This window comes from Nomascus leucogenys, chromosome 19 (assembly GCF_006542625.1).
Source record: "Nomascus leucogenys isolate Asia chromosome 19, Asia_NLE_v1, whole genome shotgun sequence".
NCBI lineage: Eukaryota > Metazoa > Chordata > Mammalia > Primates > Hylobatidae > Nomascus > Nomascus leucogenys.
In genome coordinates this window covers 69,897,767-69,917,584 of record NC_044399.1, presented here as the reverse complement: position 1 = coordinate 69,917,584, position 19,818 = coordinate 69,897,767, and the positions used below count along the sequence as shown (strand labels likewise).

The following is a 19,818-nucleotide window of genomic DNA, read 5'->3' as shown; positions in this document are numbered from 1 at the left end:
AAAAGAAGTACATGTTGAAAATTTTCAGATTGTACAGTATAAAAAGTCATTTTCTTATTCTTTTTCTCCCCCTTCCCCGCTAAAATCTACTCACATTCTGCCATACAGATCTATCTCAGCTTTAGAAAGGAAGTTTTTAACATTATAAATATGTATATGTGTATATGTTTAATAATATGTAACATAATTTATAACATAAAATATAAGCATATATACATATATTTATCCTATATAAATATACTATATAATATATTCTATGTAAAAATACAGAGGATCAGAAATATATCCTCTCAGAATAAAGGACAAACTTTTCCAGGAAAGGACATGTGGCAACCTTTCTTAGCCATTTGAGAACTACTGATTTACAAGACCTTCCATCTCTAAAATACTATGATTAGGTCTAGACTATCCTGAGTATTTACATGCCTTTCATTATTATCACTGACCTACATATTTCAAAAGACAATTAGGAATCTCTTTAACATATCCTTGGGTAGAAAATCAGATTGCAAGTGTTTTTTCAGTCTTTTACTCTGCTTGTTGTATGAGTACATGTCTATGCTCTATCACTGATTATCATTGGTTCCCTACATCAGAGTTTTAACCTGGGGTCCAAGACTTTAGGGTATTCGTAACACCATGAAAACATACGTGATATTTTGTATGTATTTTTTTTTTCTGGAGAAAGTTTCTAACTTTCTACGATCCTAAAAGGTTAGAAATTATTGCTTTAGATATGTTTCTTGCTTTTGCGTTAAATAAATAATCTTATTCTTGGCTTGAGAGTCCCTTAAAATTTTTTTTTCATTTGCATTTCACAGCTGAATATTTGAGTTCTTTGTTCTCACCTTAATAGTCTTCTCATTAAAACCAAAAAATATTCTCCTCTACCCATTAATCATAAGGAATTTAAATTTTTTATTTAATTTTTATTTTTTGAAGTACTGAAAGACAGAAGAAGGCAGAGACTGATGCCCCACAATGAAAGTGACAGGCAGGGAGACAAGCAGCTAGACAGTAAGACACACAGGCATAGATAAAAGGCCTAACGACAGAGAGACTAGACAGGCAAAAGAAATATAGAGAAACCTGGAAACACAGAAGGAGAGACACCAGAACTGAGCAGACAGAGAAGAGGGATGGCAGAAAAATAGGCTGGCAGGGAGGGAATGGAGATTGACTGACAGAGAACGCAGGCAAAATCACCAAAAGGGATGCAGACAGGCAAACAGAGAGAGAGAAAGAGAGAAGAAGGGAAGACAGATAAAGGAAGAAAAAATAAGGTAAGAAGGAAGACAAAGTGATAATGGTGTTTTATACAACATAGTGCTTTATAATTTATAAAGTGCTATCACATACATTATTGCAGGCAGACGGGGAGAATCCAGCAGACAGATGGGGTGATGGAAGGATACAGGCCAATCAGACAGAAGAGAGGGGAGAGGGCCAATCAGAAAAAGAGACTAGAATAGAGATCAAGACAGACAGATAAGAAGAACCAAGAAAAGAGAAGAGAGGGAAAGAGGGAAAGAGTGGAGAGATACAAAGATAGAGGCTGAAACAGTTAAACTCAGGAAAACAGGCAGTAAAAAAGCAGAAATGAAAGAACAGTGCATTGTGTGTAGAAGTTTTATTATCATCTTTTTCAAAAAGACCTGGTTAGAGGTTGTGTCTTTGTCTCCTTCAAAGAGTTATAAAATGTCTCTAAGGTGGCATGTGAGTGGAGCCAGAAGGCCGGATGGAAAAGGAAAAAAGTTTTAATCAGGAGAAGCTTTTTAGACTAGGAGGAAGACAAACTTCTTAGGCCTAGGTCAACAACCTAAAGGATCTAGATTCACATGACCTTACAGAATTCATATAGACTAAGTGAGAAAGCAGGGCAGTCCTCGACCTACTCTGTGTGCATGTAAGCTCAGCTTACTGTTAACTTATTAACTGTGCCTATATTTATAGGGTACTTTTTAGTACCACCGGTGCTTTCACGCCTTCTCCAATACACATTTCAGTGATGAAGCGACCAACAAAGATGTCTTGCTATCATCAGACCACTTACCATGCAGAGTAGACTACATTTGGAGAGAGTAAAGCCTTCCTGAGCACTCCTCAAGTACTGGTAGTGAACGCATGCAACCAGCAATTAGTCAATCCAGAAGACAAGTGCTTTGGGTAACACTTGGAAGAATCAAAAAGACCAGAGATGGCAAGCCCAGCCAAGTTAGTTAGGAGTACCGACAGACTGACAGAGGAAGGAGCATCCAGAAAAACTGGAAGAAAAGTAGGGAGGAGTACAGCAAAACACAAGCAAAAGCAAGCAAGCAAAAAGACTTGTGTATGTGTAGACTCCTCTCTGGAGCAGTATCCAGGAAATGTGAAACAGTGGCTGCTTCTGGGGAGAGGAACTCTGGGACTAGGGGAGAAAGTTGGGAGAGAGGTTTACTTTTCACAGTACACTTTCTGTACTTTTAAAATGTTGTACCGTAAGTATGTACTACCTATTTAGAAGTTAACTGGGAAAAAGAAACAAGAGAGAAAAGCAAGAAGAGATGTGGACAGCAAGAGCCTGCCAGGCAGACAGCAAAAAGGCAGGAAGGCAGCGAGAGACTGGGAAAATGGCAAAAAGACTGAGGCAGGCAGACTGTCTGAGGAACCAGAAAGACAGAAAAAGAGATAACTGAAATAAAGGCAAACGTGAGAGAAGGCAGGGTAGGGGATGTGGCAAGAAGTTAGATAAGACTTTGAGGCAAAGGGGTTACTGAGAGGTTTAGGGGAGAGAGACTATCCTCATTGATGGATGTTGGCAGAGAAGAAGCAAAGAAAGAAAAAGCTGATAAGTATGAAGACTAAAGAGAGAAAAGCCTGAAACGGTGGAATAGCAGCAAACAGGGTAGGCAGGCAAGAGAGATCTAAAGGAGGCAAGGGAAAAGGAGGAACTTAACAGGCACAAATAAGAGAAGGAACAAGCAGAAGGGCAAGAGAAGAGGCAAACCAAGATGGGGAGCCGTGGCAGGGCCTGGAAGGTAGACAAACCGAGAGATGCAGGCTAAAAAAGTGATAGAGACAGGCAGGCGGGGAGACAGATGGCTAGAGAGAGAGTGGTGGGCAAACAGCCAGAGAAGCAGACAGACAACCAGAGAGGAAAAAGAGGCTGCCAGCCAGTCAGGGAGGAGCAGACAGGCAGGCAGGCAGGCAGACACCATAACAGGAGCAAGCAGGTAAAGAGGCAGAAACAAGGAGAGAAGAAGAAAAATCAAGAAGTCAGGAGAGAGAGAGAGAGAAAACAGAAAGAGATGCAGACAGGCAAAAGGGAGGATGGACAAGGAGAGGGAGAATAAGGCAAATTAGCAAATCCACATGCAAAGCACACTCGAGAGAGAGAATGACGAGTGTTTGTATAGGGATGCACACGGCCACCTTTAGCCACCCGCACCTGCAGATCATGGCACATGTGGCAGGCAGAGGCTCTCAGTATAGGAAGAGGGCACAGAGGCAGAGAGGCTGCAGCGCACATGATGCGCAGTGTGGCCCACATACACGTGGAGACACTCTTCCCATACACAGTGTGATCCACAGACACACATAGAAGGGGCCAGAAAGAGGGGGAGTCAGGCACACATGAGGAAGAGCCACACACAGTCAGAGACTGGAAGACAGAAGTAAGCAGAAAGAAGACAGAGATGGAAAGTCACTTAGAGGTGACAGAGCCTGAGAGTCCAAAGGATGAGAAGGATAGTCTCAGTTAAAAACAAAGACATAAATAGAGAGAAGCCCACACATGTAAAAAGTAGATAACCAGATGAACTAGTAAAGAGGGACAGAGAAAGAAGACAGGAGAGCAAAATCGACTGGAAAACTGGAAGAGGAGGAGGAGTTAGACTTAGTAGAGAAATGATGCGGGAACCGAAGCAAGAGAATTCCAAAGGCCAGGTTAAAAAAAAGAGATGGAAACCAACACCCAATAAAGTGCATTAGTGTGGGGAGTGGAACATTAATAAAGAACATTTTAGCTTCATAAACAAAAATGTGCGTCATCTTCCCAGTCACTAATACTTTCTGGTTGCTGCCCACCTACCCCTCCCTCTCAGGGTGCTCCTGAGCACCACTGAAGATGGGTGGCCAGCAGTTACACTGGAGAGGTAGAAGAATAACCCAGAGAGAAATGATTCCACAGGCATGGAATGGGAAGCAAGGGAAGGGGCAAAGAGAGATTAAAGGAATGGGAGGAAGCTAGAGTAAGAAAGGGTCGACAAGAATGAAAGAGGGTAGAACTGAGCTATTTGCCCTCCTTCCTTTGCTCCCTTTGGCAAGGATCATTTTCTGTCTAGACCTCTCTGGGCAAATCTCTGTATGAGAAAGCTACTTTGGGACTCCTTTCCAACTGTCCAATTCCTGGTACCACTTTACCATAAACACTGGGGTACAGCTGGAAATCACAGGTCAGAAAGTTAGATGAAAACGCCTGGGTATAACCCCTACCTCTGCTTTTTCTCAGCTCCAGCTCCTTTCTCTTTCACGGTACCTCAGTTGCTTCTACTTTATCGGATAGTGTTGGAGATCATGGAGGGAAGGCAAATATACTGAAACGGAAGAAAAGAGAACATAATTTCACGATCTTCAGATTTGACTCTTTCCTCTTTATCCTAAAAATTTGTTCTATTTACCCCCAAATTAATTTCTCAAGTCAGTTGAATTTTACATTCTAGCAATTGGAGGAGGGGAAAGCGAGGGAAAAGGGGAAAAGAGTAAAGATAAAATTTACAACAATTATAAATCACTGAAAAGGCTGGGTAAAGGGGAGAATCAAACATGGACTCCTTTGAAAAAAACTCAATCATCGTATCTATTCATATCTCTCCCCCAAAAGTCACTAGGATTTCTATCACTTTTTTTAAAGAAAGAAGAAAAAAATCCAGTCCCGCTTCTCATTTAAAAGATATGTACACAATTAAATGCGTTGTGACTTCAATGAGGTATGTAGAAACAGAGTTATATATAAACATATATTTCATCTTTTTCCTTTTCAATGCCTGAAGGGGAAAAAAACCTTCACATCAAACCACTCCCTTCTGAAGTATTCAAAAAAAAAAAAAGCTTTTCTTTAGAGAAGGGAGGTGGGGAGGAAGAGACTAGTAAAGAAAATAAAAAAAATTAAATCTAGTTGGACTAGTATCTAACTAGTTAACCTTTAACAATTTATGCTGATGTCAGACTGAGCATGAGTAGATTAATGCCCCCCCTCAAATATTTTTTATAAGGGGGGAGTTAGTCACAGCAGCCATTTTTGTTTTATGCAGAAATCCTTCATGCCCCCCCAACACACACACACACACACACACACACACTTCAGTACACAAGGAAAATATCTCTATTAATCTGTGCACTAATCAGTTATGAAAAAGGAGAAATTTGTGGGTTTCTGGGTAGAGGCTTGGAGATGGGGGTGTAACAGGGAGGAGAATGGGGGGGTGAAAAATGAAATATTAAGCCAGCCATTTTGTTTGAAAAGGGGATTTTCCCCCCTCTCCTTTTCTTTATGGAGGGGGTGGCGGTGCTGGAGGGGGGGTTGTTTTAAAAATAATTTCAAGGCGGCCATCTTAGTGCCTCAGCTCTGAGAAATATTTCTGAGCGCCCCCCTCAGAATTTAAATATATTTAAAGCAACGGAGAGGGGGGCAGAGAGAAGTCGAAAACTTTTATATATATACATACATATATATATATATATATATATTTTAAATCCCCCTTTCTTGTTCTCTTGGGAGGAAAGAGAGAAGGAAAGTCTTCCCTCAATTTTTTCCAAGACAATTTTTGGGGGTGGTTTGGCCCCCCTCCTCAGACGGCGGCCCCGAGGGTGGAGGTTTCGGAGGGGGGTGGCCCGGGGGTTTGGGGGGCTGGGGGAGGCGGTGAGGAGGAGGAGGACGCCGCCGCCGAGGAGGAGGAGGAGGAGGAGGAGGAGGAGGTGGTGGTGGTAGCGGTGGGGGAGGCGGGCGGGCGGTGGGTGGGGGGGTGGTGGGGGGGCCAGAGCCACAGGATGGCTTCCCCTCTGAGGGACGAGGAGGAGGAGGAGGAGGAGATGGTGGTGTCGGAGGAGGAAGAAGAGGAGGAAGAAGAGGGCGACGAGGAGGAGGAGGAGGTGGAGGCGGCCGACGAGGACGATGAGGAGGACGACGACGAGGGAGTACTCGGGCGCGGGCCGGGCCACGACCGGGGCCGCGACCGCCACAGCCCCCCCGGCTGCCACCTCTTCCCGCCGCCGCCGCCGCCGCCGCCACCGCTGCCCCCGCCGCCGCCGCCCCCGCCGCCAGGTAAGCGGCCGCCCCGACTCCCCCCCAAGCCCGAGTGGGAGCCGCGGGCGCGCGAAGCCGGGCGGGGGCGAGGCACCCACCGCGCGGCCGAGCCGAGGCGAATCCGGAGCGCGAATCCGGGGCTCGGGCCCGTGGCCCCGCTGCGGTCCGGGAGGTCGGGGCGGGCGGTGGCGGCTGCGACCGCGGGGCCAGGCCTCCTCCCCTCCCCCGCCGCACCCCTCCGCCGCCGCCGCCGCCGCCGCCGCCGCCGCCGCCACCCGGGCTGGAGAGGGCTGGGCGCGAGCTGCGCGCGCGGACCGGGCCACTCGGTCGCGGCTTTCGGGGGAGGAGGAGGAGGAGGTTTTTTTTTACCCTCGGCGGGGAGGGGGTAGGCAGGAAACGGCCAAGGCGAAGCCAGGGCCCCCTCCCTGGCCGAGCGAGGGACCGCGGAGACCCTGGCGGCCGGACGGCGGCGTGGGGGAGGGGCGCGTGGGGGAGGGGCGGCCGCGCGAGCGCCCCTCGGGCTCGGGCCCGGGTGGGGTTGGACCGAGGGAGAGTGGGGTTTCCCCGCACGGAGCAGCCGACGGGCCTGCCCCCTCCGCTCAGGACTTGGCAGAGTGGGGACGGTGTCCATCGGACCCCCCTCCACCCGCGGAGACTTAGGTGCCCGCCAACTGAGGGGCATGCGGTGGCACGCGAGGGAGGGGTCTTGTGAATGTTTGTGGGCTGCTGATGAGTAGGGGCAGGTGGTGGCCACAGTCCACGCAGACCACTTCCTGGAATAAGACTGGAGCTCGTCCCCTCGCTCCCCCAGCCTGTGCAGGGGACAGCAGTCCCGTAGGATTGGGGAGCGGAGAGGAGAGTGTCTGGGGAACCAGATGCCCCCAGCTCCACCCCCTTCATCTCGTCGGGGCTCTGGGCTCTTTTGTGTCAAGTGCGGTGGGGGGGATCCCCCTCTTGACCCCGTCAGTCTGGGGTGGCCAAGCTGCCCAGCTGTGACTCTCACGTGGCTGCCATTCACTGTCACTCACTCTCTCGCTGAAACCACCCACTCCCTGAGCACGCTGGGGGGCGTGAACTGCCCACCCAGCTGTTCTGCAGCTTGACCATCACTCAGCACCCGTCCCCCGAGGTGACAAGTCACCCGGCGGGACTCTCTGGGCGGCGCTTTCCAGACCGCTGCGCCGCGTCAGGCGCCCAGCGGTGTCCCCCTCAGACCACCCTCCTAGTGGAGTGATTTCTAGTCTTCTTTGGGATAGGTGAGCATCTGGGTGTCCACACCCCCTGCTTGGGGAACGGCAGGGGGACCTCCGCACCCCCGGGCCTCTGGCTGCCATGCGGCACAAATGCACCAAACTTCAAAACGGCCAACACCGGGCTCTTTGTAAAACTGTCATATTGATCCGTGTGGCTTCTGTGGCAAACGTTCCTGTCTAGCCGAGACGACCTTTGGGGGAGCGGGGGGTGCTTTCTTGTGGGTCGGGGAGGGATGTGTGTCTCCTGAAAACTGGATAAAGTCTCCCCGCCCCCCAAGCTTGTCTGAAAAAGGGAAAAGTTTTGAAAAAGTTCTCCCAGAGAGCCCCCTGCCTTGGCAGGAGGGGGAAGAATGAGGAGTTGTGGGGAGAGGGTGCCTTTGGGGTTGCCTCCGGCAGAGGCGCTGAAAAGAGGGAAAGAAAGGCCGCCAGGTCCTGCCAGGGGCTTGGCAGCGCTCACCTATTTGTATTGGGAGTTGGAGTCTGGGGTGGGGCGGTATGGGTCCCGGATCTGGGTACCTTGGGGAGAGAAGCGTGAAAGGATCCGAGGTTGAGATGGGTCTTTGTGTCAACCCGGCCTCCCCTTTCCCTTTTGGCTTTCTGAATAGACCAGAAGAAACGTCAGAGGCTGCTTACATTTTACATCTGAAATGAAAACCCACCTCCCCTCTCCCCCTGGGCAATTTTTATCTCCCTTTCAGCCCTCCAAGTCGAATGAGTGACCCAGATACACCCCCTCAGATGACTTTCGGAGGTAAAACTTCGGGAAAATATTTTTAGCCCACTCATTATTTCTGTCTACCTAAGTGTGGGGAAAATAACCCTCCTCTAAGGAAATTTGTTCGGGCTGCCCTCGCTCTTCCTTGTCTAGAGTATGCATTTGTGCACAGGAGAGGTTTCCATTGTTTTCCATTCCGACTGCTTTGATTCTCACCATTTTGTTTTACATTCTTACTCAAGACCAATTTTATCCCTTCCCCCTCTCACCAGTCTCCTTACATTGTTAAACGTTTAAAATAATAGCAGTCGTGTTGGTGGGGGAAGGGAGCAGGAAGCCAAAAACTCATTTCTTCTCCCTCCCCCTTCTGGCAAGTCGAGAGAAATAATATAACATAATATATAGATGTGATTCCTTGGGGGTGGGGGTGGGGAATGATTGTGGGTGGTGCGGAAAATTCTGGTAGTTTCTTTGCAAAAGGTCTGAAAATACAAACCCACCCCCTGCCTGCAGTACGCATGTGCAGCAGACCTATTATGGTGGTGCGTTGTGGGGGAGGGAGGGGAATTTGAGAAAAAATAAATATATGTGTGAGAGATTGATGGTGAGATTAGAAGAAGAGAGGGGCGGGCGGGAGGCGAGGCTTCGGCCGAGACTCCTCCCGCTTGCTCGGGCGGCCAGGCTCCGCCTCTCTCCTCCCTGCCTCCCTGAGATCCGAGCCGGGGATGTGGGAGAGTCTGGGCTCCAGGCCAGCATTGAGTGGCTGCTGAGACCGAGGTTGGGACTTAGATTTGCTTTATTGCCCTTCCTTGCTTTTCCTCGCCATTCTCGCTTTGCCTCTCCCGCCACCGACGTCTGCCCAAGTTCGGGAACCTCCCGCTGGGGTGGGGAGTAGAGTGAACGGGCTTGTGCACCACCCCTGGCTGGTGGTGGCCGAGGCCGTGTCCCTGAACCTTAGCCAGTTGGCCTGCCCTTGCCACTGCCCCGGCAGCCTCCGTTTCCATGTTCAAGTCAACCGAAGTCCCTGGGGCCAGGGGGAGCCGGCTGCTGGGGCATGGCGCCTTCCTTGCTGACTTCCTATTACAGTCCCCATTACGTTTCACACCCGGGCTCTGGCAGCCACCCCCCTGCACACACGCACACAGTCCTAGAGTGTCTTCCTGCACAAGGGGACACAGGATGCTGGAGTTAGCAGGAAAGGTGGCACTGAAGGAAGGCGAGGCAGCGACTCTGAGGCAGTGGAAACCGAAGGCCTCTGGTGTTAATTGTGGCTAATTTTCCTTTGGCTGTTGAGGGAAGGAGAAAGGATTGTGTGTCCTAGAGCTAGGGGCTGGGCCAAGCCCAGGCTTTCCCGTCCTGCATCGGCTGCCTCTCTCTGTACTAGACAGGTCTGGCTGGTTAGTCTAGTGCTTGGTAGGGGAGGGAGGTGAACCAGAGCCCCAGGGCCCCAGGTCTGTGGGGCATCCTGTCTTCCTTTATGTGGGGTAACTCTCCGTTCCCCAAGCCTTCACAGAGTGACACCTTCACAGATAACGGGGTGGGGTGCATAGGGGCCTCTGACGGAGACATCTGGGGAGAAAGCCAGGGACCCATCCCTGCTGAAGCAGGTACAGGCCATCCTCTGGATTTGTGGGCCTGAGAGTGTGTGTGGGTGTGGGTGCGCGCGTGCGCGCGCGTGCTTTTGAGAAGGCATATGCTGGGTGTGTCTGTCTGTGCCTATATCTTTGTTTGGGTCTCCCATACTGCGTATAGATGAATGGGTCAGGATATCTGGAACAAAATATGGAGGTGAAGGGTGAGATCGGGAAACAAAGGGTATGGCCCCCTAGTTCCCAAAGGGAGCAGGGAGATGGGAATAGAATTGAAGGTAGGTTTTAGGCTACTTGGGAGGAGGAATGTTTAGGTAATTGTGGAGACTTTCTCCTGTCGAATTAGGATGTGATGAAGGAGGCAGACACTGTGATCCTGTGGGCAAGAAGTAAAAATGACCAGCTGAGGATTTCTTTTCCTCCAGGACTGTGTTGGGGTGACAGAATGCCTGGTAATTATCCGAGGAAATGTAAATAGAGGCCTCCCTCTTGGCAAAGGATGTCAGGGCCCCAGGGTGTTAGTGTGAGAACCCAGGTGTCCACCTTTGGCTCTCCCTCCCCAGCATCTGGCTTAGGGAGCTGCCAGCTTGTGTCTCCCCACTCCAAGTGCTGGGGTCAGGCCAGGCCAGCAGCTGGGCATGGCTTCCCCAGTTCCTGGGCAGGATGCCAGCTGGCGAAGTGAGGGAGAAGGCAGGAGGAGCCCTGGCGGTGACTGAAAGGACCTGCCACAGTCAGAGCCCATGGCCTGGAGCCTGGTCCCTTGTTAGTAGGAGGGGAGGGAGGGGAGTGGTTTGGCTGCTCTTCTCTTCTGACCCCTGACCTCCCATTCAGAACCAGAGCATCCCAGAGTACTCGAAACACTTTCTGTTTGCATCCAGTGAAGGGAGGCAGGGCTTGGAGGAGTTAATGCTTCCTAGAGAGTGGGAACTGCTGAGGTGGGGAAGGGGCAAGTTGAGGGGCCTCAGAGGCTGGAAACCTAGAGGCTTAGGTTTTCTGATGCTTTTTGCCTCAAAGATAAGGATGACATTCGGCTGCTGCCTTCAGCATTGGGTGTGAAGAAGAGAAAACGAGGACCCAAGAAGCAGAAGGAGAACAAGCCAGGAAAACCCCGAAAACGCAAGAAGCGTGTAAGTGTCAAGAATTCCTAACTCTGTGGCAAGGCTCAAGAGACCCATTCTCAGAGACCTACATTTTCTCTGGTCCTGATTACCGGTGTGGGGGTGGGGTTCTGAAGCCAGGGAGGCTTGATCCCCCGGGCCCCCCAATTCCCTGCCACTGTTGGCCTGTATCTCAGGGATCTGGGACCCTAACTTCATTCACTGCAACCTAGTGAAGAGCCTCGTTGTCAGTGTGACTTGCCTCAGCAGCAAAGAGAAGCAATTGAAAGCACAAGCTCCGGAAGAAGACTGTATGAATTCAAGAGTCCAGCATTTCTCTGTCTAGGATACCAGGCCATTTATTTGGCTCTCTGTGCCTTAGTTTCCTCATGTGTAAAAAGTAGATAAAGGCCGGGTGCAGTAGCTCACGTCCTGTAATCCCAGCACTTTGGGAGGCTGAGCCAGGTAGATCATTTGAGGTCAGGAGTTCGAAACCAGCCTGGCCAACATGGTGAAACTCCGTCTCTACTAAAAATATAAAAATTAGCCGGGCGCGGTGGTACATGTCTGTAATCCCAGCTACACAGGAGGCTGAGGCAGGAGAATCGCTTGAACCCAGGAGGTGGAGGTTGCAGTGAGCCGAGATCACGCCACTGCACTTCAGCATGGGTGACAGAGCAAGACTCCGTCTCCAAAAAAAAGGAGATAAAAAATTAGTTACTATCACATAGGATTGTTGTGAAGATTAAAAGAGATAAGATATGGTATGTGCTGAGAACAGTTTCTGGCAATGGTAGGGATGAATAAATGTTATTTTTATTTCTTTTTCTTAGGACAGTGAGGAGGAATTTGGTTCTGAGCGAGATGAGTACCGGGAGAAGTCAGAGAGTGGGGGCAGTGAATATGGAACCGGACCGGGTCGGAAACGAAGAAGGAAGCACCGAGAAAAAAAGGAGAAGAAGACAAAGCGGCGGAAAAAGGGGGAGGGAGATGGGGGGCAAAAGGTGAGTAGAATCAGGGCATGAGAGTGAGAAATCTGCATTAAAGATGGGCATGAGGAGGGGAGGAATGGAGACTGGGCTGGAGAATGGGGCAAGAAGCAAGAAAGCCCAGGGAAGCTAGTGGGTAGGTAGACAGGCATGTGTGGGGCCTGGAATAGGGGCTGGAGGAGCACCTACTTCACCAACGCCCCTCTACCGCAGCAAGTGGAACAGAAGTCATCAGCAACTCTGCTTCTGACCTGGGGCCTGGAGGATGTGGAGCATGTGTTCTCTGAGGAGGATTACCACACACTCACCAACTACAAAGCCTTCAGCCAGTTCATGAGGTGCGGTAAGACTGGGGAATCCTTGCTAATAGACACTTTTAATTTGAGGGAGGCCCTGGACCCCTTGGAATCCAATGAAAGCTATGAAACTGCTCTCCAGAGAATTCACAGCATATACACACCAAATTCTACACGTCATTTCAGGGAACTCCTAGACTCGTAAGGATCCAAGAACCCCAGTTGAGAACTCTTCACTGAGGGGTGAGGGGTGGAGGGGCCATCATGATTCCAGTGCTGGGTTAGAGAACTCTTTACCAACAGAATAAAGTGAGGACAGAATATAGTGAGCCCTCCCCTGCCCCAACAGCTCCATCTTCTGCTCTGTGACTTCTCTCTAGACCGGACCTGAGAGATACCATCAGTGTTCCTGAACTTCCTTTGCTCACTTAGCAGGTCCTGTGCCCCTTCCTTAGGCCCTGGTAATAATGGAGGGTCCACTGCTGGCAGTGGGACCTGAGCTTCAGTGGCTCCTGAAGAAGGGTAGAGAATAGCAGAGTAGAAAATAGCAGAGATGGGCCGGGTGCGGTGGCTCATGCCTGTAATCCAAGCACTTTGGGAGGCCAAGGCAGGTGGATCACCTGAGGTCAGGAGTTCAAGACCAGCCCGTCCAACATGGTGAAACCCCATCTCTACTAAATACAAAAAAATTAGCTGGGCATGGTGGCACATGCCTGTAATCCCAGCTACTTGGGAGGCTAAGGCAGGAGAATCGCTTGAACCCGGGAGGCGAAGGTTGTAGTGAGCCGAGATCACGCCACTGTGCTCTAGCCTGGGCAACAAGCGAAACTCCGTCTCAAAAAAAAAAAAAAAAGAAGAAAAGAAAACAGTGCGGATGTATTTTGTTTTGGGGAGGACATATCAATTCAGTGCTCTGGAGGCAGCTGCTGAGGTTCAGATCTGGTTACATTTTGGGCAAGTAACTTCTTCAATCCTCAATTTCCTCTTCTATAAATGGGGAATAATAATATATACCTCATAGGAATCCATGTGGGTTTGGTGGGATAATGAATGGAAAGCACAGTACCGTCAGTGTCTGGCTCCTAGGGAGCATTCAGTAACTGGTGACTGTCATTAGTGATGTTGTCTCACCTACCTTACTGCTGAACATGGGGCTTTTCTCAGCACCATGGATCACCCATGTCTGCACAAGAGTTTAGCACCCCACCCCATAGCAGAACCAGCATGGTCTGACTCTTTCACACTCCGTCCTATGGAAGCCCACCTTCAGGGCCCATGGAACTTACTAGTAAAATGCAGAGAATCATAGCAACTCAAGAGTACTATTGTGAGGACAAGATAAGGTGTAATGTATGTTAAAGAGTTTTATGAACTGTAAAGAAGTATACAAAAGTAAAGCATTTTTGTTGATTTTATTTTAACCTTTTATGCTTTTAAGTTTTATTTTGCTGTTTTTTATTCCCCCCCCTTTTTTTTTTGAGATGGAATCTCACTTTGTCACCAGGCTGGAGTGTAGTGGCGCAATCTCAGCTCACTGCAACCTCTGCCTCCCAGGTTCAAGCAATTCTGCCTCAGCCTCCCGAGTAGCTGAGACTACAGGCGCATGCCACCACGCCCAGCTAATTTTTATATTTTTAGTAGAGACGGGGTTTCACCTTGTTGGCCAGGATGGTCTCCATCTCTTGACCTCGTGATCCACCCACCTCGGCCTCCCAAAGTACTGGGATTACAGGCGTGAGCCACCGCACCCAACCTATTTCCCATTTTTTAAAGACAGGGTCTCATTCTGCCACTCAGGCTGCATTGCAGTGGTGTGATGATAGCTCACTATATCCTCCAACTCCTGGGCTCAAGCCATCCTCCTGCCTCAGCCTCAGGTGCCGCCACACCCAGCTAATTATGTTTTTTTATTTTAATTTTTTGTAGAGACAGGATCTCGCTTTGTTGCCCAGGCTTGTCTCACAGCCCTGGGCTCAAGCAATCCTCCTGCTTCAGCCTGGGATTATAGGCATGAGCCACCGTGCCTGGCCTGTATTTCTTTTTTAATGCTTTTTTAAACCTGTTCTTTCCCTGATTTTTTTAAACTTCCTTTTATTTGTTTATTTTTTTTAAATGGCTGTTTTTCCTAATAGGACATATTCTCACCACCCAAGAATCCTAGCATGTACATAGATTTAATTGATGAGGGGAGATGGCAGTGTTCCCAGACCATCTGTGAAGGGTCCGAGTTTTCTGCTTCTATATTTACAGGCCCCTAATTGCTAAGAAGAATCCTAAGATCCCAATGTCTAAGATGATGACCATCCTTGGGGCCAAATGGAGAGAGTTCAGCGCCAACAACCCCTTCAAGGGGTCAGCAGCTGCTGTGGCGGCGGCAGCGGCAGCAGCAGCAGCAGCTGTAGCTGAGCAGGTGTCAGCTGCTGTCTCATCGGCCACCCCCATAGCACCCTCCGGACCCCCCGCCCTTCCACCACCCCCTGCTGCTGATATCCAGCCCCCACCCATCCGAAGAGCCAAAACCAAAGAGGGCAAAGGTAGGGAACTCTCTTCCAACAACTGTCATCTCACCTTCCAAACTGCATGTCTTCACGTTAGAGTCTGGAACTCTTGCCTTCCCAGCCCTGATTGCTGGAGGGGAGATGCTTTCCAGGAAGTGCGGCTTAGTGAAACCACAGCCCACAGAGGAATCCAGAGGCCCCTGTGACTTCCATTATTCCAGGATGTCGTGACCTCTCCTTTTTCCTCTTCTCACCCCGACTCCTCATTCAGGTCCAGGCCATAAGAGGCGGAGTAAGAGCCCCCGAGTGCCTGATGGACGCAAGAAGCTTCGGGGAAAGAAAATGGCACCACTCAAAATAAAACTAGGGCTGCTGGGTGGCAAGAGGAAGAAAGGAGGCTCGGTGAGTGACCCGTCCCTGTCTACTAAACACCTGGGGGCCAAGGATCCAGAGACAGGGATCTGTGAGGGATGGTGGAGCAGGAAGCCAAAGTCCTGGGGAGGGCGTAGAATGAAGTCTGCCTCACTGACGGCCACGGGGCTATGGGCAGTATGTTTTTCAGAGCGACGAAGGTCCTGAACCAGAGGCTGAGGAGTCAGACCTGGACAGTGGCAGTGTCCACAGTGCCTCAGGCCGGCCTGATGGCCCTGTCCGCACCAAGAAACTAAAGAGAGGCCGGCCAGGAAGGAAGAAGAAGAAGGGTAAGGAGTGTTGACTGCGTGTGATCCTGTCAGTGGGCCGTCCTCTCATTCTTATTTTCAATTTTGACTTCTCTCTTCAACCCTTCTCCCTCTCTCTCTCCATCTCCCCCTGCCCCGCTTCCTTATCCCTCCACCGGGGTATATGACAGTCCTGGGCTGTCCTGCAGTGGCCGGGGAGGAGGAGGTTGATGGCTACGAGACGGATCACCAGGATTACTGTGAGGTGTGCCAGCAGGGTGGGGAAATTATTCTGTGTGACACCTGCCCTCGTGCCTACCACCTCGTCTGCCTTGATCCTGAACTTGACCGGGCTCCAGAGGGCAAATGGAGCTGCCCTCACTGTGTGAGTACCTAATGCCAGCATCTGATGGCCCTGAGGAACCTACCCATCTCTTTCCCCCTTGGTTTCACTTACACTCTTCCTACCCCCAGATGGCTGGACTTCTTAGTAACAGATGTCCAAGTGTCTAGGATCCTAATGTATTCCTTTCTGCCACACCTTTGCTCCCAGAATCAACATTTCTGAAACTGGAGTGTCCTTTTCTTTAGTTCCCATCAGTCTTCTCTGCACTTCTAGGATTCAGGTGTCCTGTCTTTGCCTGTATCTTCCAGTTTCATTCCTTAATTTCTTCCATCTGTCTGTGTGTCTATCCTTGGCCCCCTAGGAGAAGGAGGGGGTCCAGTGGGAGGCCAAGGAGGAAGAAGAAGAATACGAAGAGGAGGGAGAGGAAGAAGGGGAGAAGGAGGAGGAGGATGATCACATGGAATACTGCCGCGTATGCAAGGACGGCGGGGAGCTCCTGTGCTGTGACGCGTGCATCTCCTCCTACCACATTCATTGTCTAAACCCTCCCCTGCCTGACATTCCCAATGGTGAATGGCTGTGTCCCCGATGCACAGTGAGTGGAAACATCTCCCCTCTGTATTTACTGTCAGGCCTGATCCCTTCCCCCATCCCTGGGGCCCACATGTCCAGCTTTTCCTTTCTCTGCACTCCCCCACCCTTGTGGGACCCCTATCCTCTCATGTAACGATGGGTTCTTTCTGCCTCTTTCTTTGCTCCTCCTTGTACGTGTCCATCCCAAAGTGCCCCGTGCTGAAGGGTCGAGTGCAGAAGATCCTACATTGGCGGTGGGGGGAGCCACCTGTAGCAGTGCCAGCCCCTCAACAGGCAGATGGAAATCCAGATGTCCCACCCCCCCGTCCTCTTCAAGGCAGATCGGAGCGAGAGTTCTTTGTCAAGTGGGTAGGACTATCCTACTGGCACTGCTCCTGGGCCAAGGAGCTTCAGGTACTAGGACCTTTTCTTTCCCTCTCCCCCATGACCTCATTTCCTGCCATCCTCTCCCTCTCTTACTTCTCTGTTTGCTGGGTTCCCATACTCTTTGTTTTCTCTCATTTCAGGCCTCTGGCCTTCATACCCTACTTGCTGAGTTTCCATATGTGGTTCTTTTGGTCTACAGTCCTCTTTCTCTCAGTCTCCATTAGCTTTCTTCCCTCAGATATAGCATAGCCTTTCTTAACTTCATGTCCTTCCTTATCTGTCTTTTTCCATGTTTTATAATATTCCTGGCTGGGCACAGTGGCTCACACCTATAATCCTAGCACTTTGGGAGGCCAAGGCAGGAGGATTGCTTGAGACCAGCCTGGGCAGCATAGTGAAACTCCATCTCTGTTTAAAAAAAAATTCTCAGCCGGGTGCGGTGGCTCACGCCTGTAATCCCAGTACTTTGGGAGGCCAAGGTGGGCAGATCGCCTGAGGTCAGGAGATTGAGACTATCCTGGCTAACACGGTGAAACCCCATCTCTACTAAAAATACAAAAAAATTAGCTGGGCATGGTGGCAGGTGCCTGTAGTCCCAGCTACTCGGGAGGCTGAGGCAGGAGAATGGCATGAACCTGGGAGGCGGAGCTTGCAGTGAGCCGAGATCGTGTCCCTACACTTCAGCCTGGGTGACAGAGCGAGACTCCATCTCAAAAAAAAAAAAAAAAATTCTCAATGTTTATAATCCCGTTCCCTATCTCTTTGCTCATAACAGCCCCACCCAGGCCTTGTCTTCTGAAACTGTTGCATCTGTTTCATTTTATTTATTCTCCTGTCTTGGCTTTGACTCATTTATCTCTAATCCATCCTTTTTCTTTTTTTTCTATTTTTTTTTTTTTTTTTTTAGATGGAGTTTCGCTCTTGTTGCCTAGGCTGGAGTGCAGTGGCACAATCTTGGCTTACTGCAACCTCTGCCTCCCGGGTTCAAGCGATTCTCCTGCCTCAGCCTCCCAAGTAGCTGGGATTACAGGCATGCGCCACCACACTTGGCTAATATTGTATTTTTAGTAGAGATGGGGTTTCTCCATGTTGATCAGGCTGGTCTCGAACTCCCAACTTCAGGTGATCCACTTGCCTCTGCCTCCCAAAGTGCTGGGACGCACCTGTTATTCTCTTATTGCCCAGGCTGGAGTGCAGTGGTGCGATCTTGGCTCGCTGCAACCTCCGCCTCATGGGTTCAACTGATTCTCCTGCCTCAGCCTCCTGAGTATCTGGGATTACAGGCGTGCGCCACCACACCTGGCTAATTTCTGTATTTTTAGTAGAGACGGGGTTTTGCCATGTTGGCCAGGCTGGTCTTGAACTCCTGACCTCAGGTGATCCGCCCACCTGAGCCTCCTAAAGTGCTGGGATTATAGGCGTGAGCCACCGTGCTCAGCCAATCCATCCTTTTTCATAGCTCCCTTTCCCTGTCCCATTCCTCCTGCCCGCCTCTTCTCGGTTCCCTGTTGTCCTCTGTGAGTGTCAGGACTATCTCTTCCCCGTTTTTCTGTGCCCTCTTAGCTGGAAATCTTCCATTTGGTTATGTATCGAAACTATCAGCGGAAGAATGACATGGATGAGCCCCCACCCCTGGACTATGGCTCTGGCGAGGATGATGGGAAGAGTGACAAGCGTAAAGTGAAAGACCCACACTATGCTGAGATGGAGGAGAAGTACTATCGTTTTGGCATCAAGCCAGAGTGGATGACCGTCCACCGTATCATCAACCACAGGTGAATCCTTGGTCCCTGGGAAGTCAGACCTGGTATATGACATTATACTTACCATGGTGATGGCCCCATGTTTTTTTTGCTGATTAACCAGGTAATTGATCTAACCTTGATAATCTCTGCTGTAGCTCCAGCCTTTCTGGCCTTGTTTCCTCCAGGGAAACGGGAGAAAACAGGAGGAAAGTCCGGCCAGGCAGTGCCTCTTTTGTCCTTTGCCTCCTGTCATCTCCAGTGGCATAAGACATAGCACATGAGTCTGGGGATGAGGGCATGAAAGCAAAATATGAGAGACATAATTCATCCAGACCAGTGTTTTGAATATTTCTTCTTCATAGTACTTATTACTGCCTAAACTTACGGTATGTATTTAGTTATTTCAATGCTGCCTTCCGCACGAGACTCTGAGTTCCATGAGGAAAATACTTAGTGATTAGGTGAACACATGATATAAGGAGGGATCTCCAGGAATGTTTTGTGATAGTTGATTTTTAGGATACCATCCTGAGAAGGTTAGGCTGCTAGGTCAACTATTCTAATCTCCCTTCCAGCAGCCCACTGTTGAAGGTTGGGTGACAACTTTTGTGTGTTTGCTGATAATTGTGTTTCTCAGGCCTTCTTTCTGTTTGTGATCTGTGCAATATTTTCCTCCTGCTCCTCCCCATGGCCTCCTGCCCCACAGTGTGGATAAAAAGGGGAATTACCACTATCTAGTAAAATGGAGGGACTTACCATATGACCAGTCCACGTGGGAGGAAGATGAAATGAATATCCCTGAATATGAAGAACATAAGCAAAGCTACTGGAGACACCGGTGAGGGAATGAACTTGTGGATTCGAGGGATTCTGACGATGAGGGCATGAAAGCCAAAACTCCAGCATAAAATGAGGGTACAGTAGGGACTGATTCAACCTGGAGTTTAAGGCAATGGCCACCTGGGCTGGGTTGTTTGAGATGGGCTTGCCAAAGAGGTAGTGCAAGGAACAGAAACAAGATCTGGCTGAGCAGTGGAGAAGAGGATGTTCAAGAGCGGGGAGGGCTGGCTCTTGAGGTGAAATCCAAAGGGCAAGGGTAAAGAGCCTGGGAAAAAGGAAATATGGGAAAATCTAGGTCATGGACAGTGGGAAGTAGGTCTGGAATAGGTTCAGAAAAGAAAGCGTAGGACTCCCAAGGATGAGGCCTCATTCAGACCCACTCTTTTTCCAGAGAACTAATTATGGGGGAAGACCCTGCCCAGCCCCGCAAGTATAAGAAGAAGAAGAAGGAGCTACAGGGTGATGGGCCTCCCAGTTCTCCCACTAATGATGTGAGTCCTCTCAGTTGGCATTTCTTGTTTCTGGAGCCATGGTGATCAAAGATTTTC

At 49.9% G+C, this 19,818-nt stretch overlaps 1 protein-coding gene across 14 annotated transcripts in view; it reads left to right on the top strand.

Annotated features, from left to right (window-relative positions):
• Positions 1 to 19,818, top strand: part of CHD3 (chromodomain helicase DNA binding protein 3) — a 54,548-nt gene that overhangs the window by 20,621 nt on the left and 14,109 nt on the right. For 6 of the 14 annotated variants that reach the window (XM_030800278.1, XM_030800280.1, XM_030800276.1 and 3 more), the window contains exons 5-16: positions 10,855 to 10,967; positions 11,771 to 11,941; positions 12,140 to 12,264; positions 14,473 to 14,756; positions 14,992 to 15,122; positions 15,271 to 15,421; positions 15,571 to 15,764; positions 16,087 to 16,320; positions 16,509 to 16,712; positions 18,249 to 18,460; positions 19,137 to 19,268; positions 19,662 to 19,761. In XM_030800278.1, coding sequence (XP_030656138.1) covers positions 10,855 to 10,967; positions 11,771 to 11,941; positions 12,140 to 12,264; positions 14,473 to 14,756; positions 14,992 to 15,122; positions 15,271 to 15,421; positions 15,571 to 15,764; positions 16,087 to 16,320; positions 16,509 to 16,712; positions 18,249 to 18,460; positions 19,137 to 19,268; positions 19,662 to 19,761 — 2,051 coding nt within the window. Of the gene's footprint in view, positions 1 to 6,015; positions 6,302 to 7,470; positions 7,540 to 8,234; positions 8,288 to 10,177; positions 10,293 to 10,854; positions 10,968 to 11,770; positions 11,942 to 12,139; positions 12,265 to 14,472; positions 14,757 to 14,991; positions 15,123 to 15,270; positions 15,422 to 15,570; positions 15,765 to 16,086; positions 16,321 to 16,508; positions 16,713 to 18,248; positions 18,461 to 19,136; positions 19,269 to 19,661; positions 19,762 to 19,818 lie in introns of those variants that run through there. The other 8 variants (XM_030800288.1, XM_030800277.1, XM_030800284.1 and 5 more) reach the window with 7 other exon arrangements.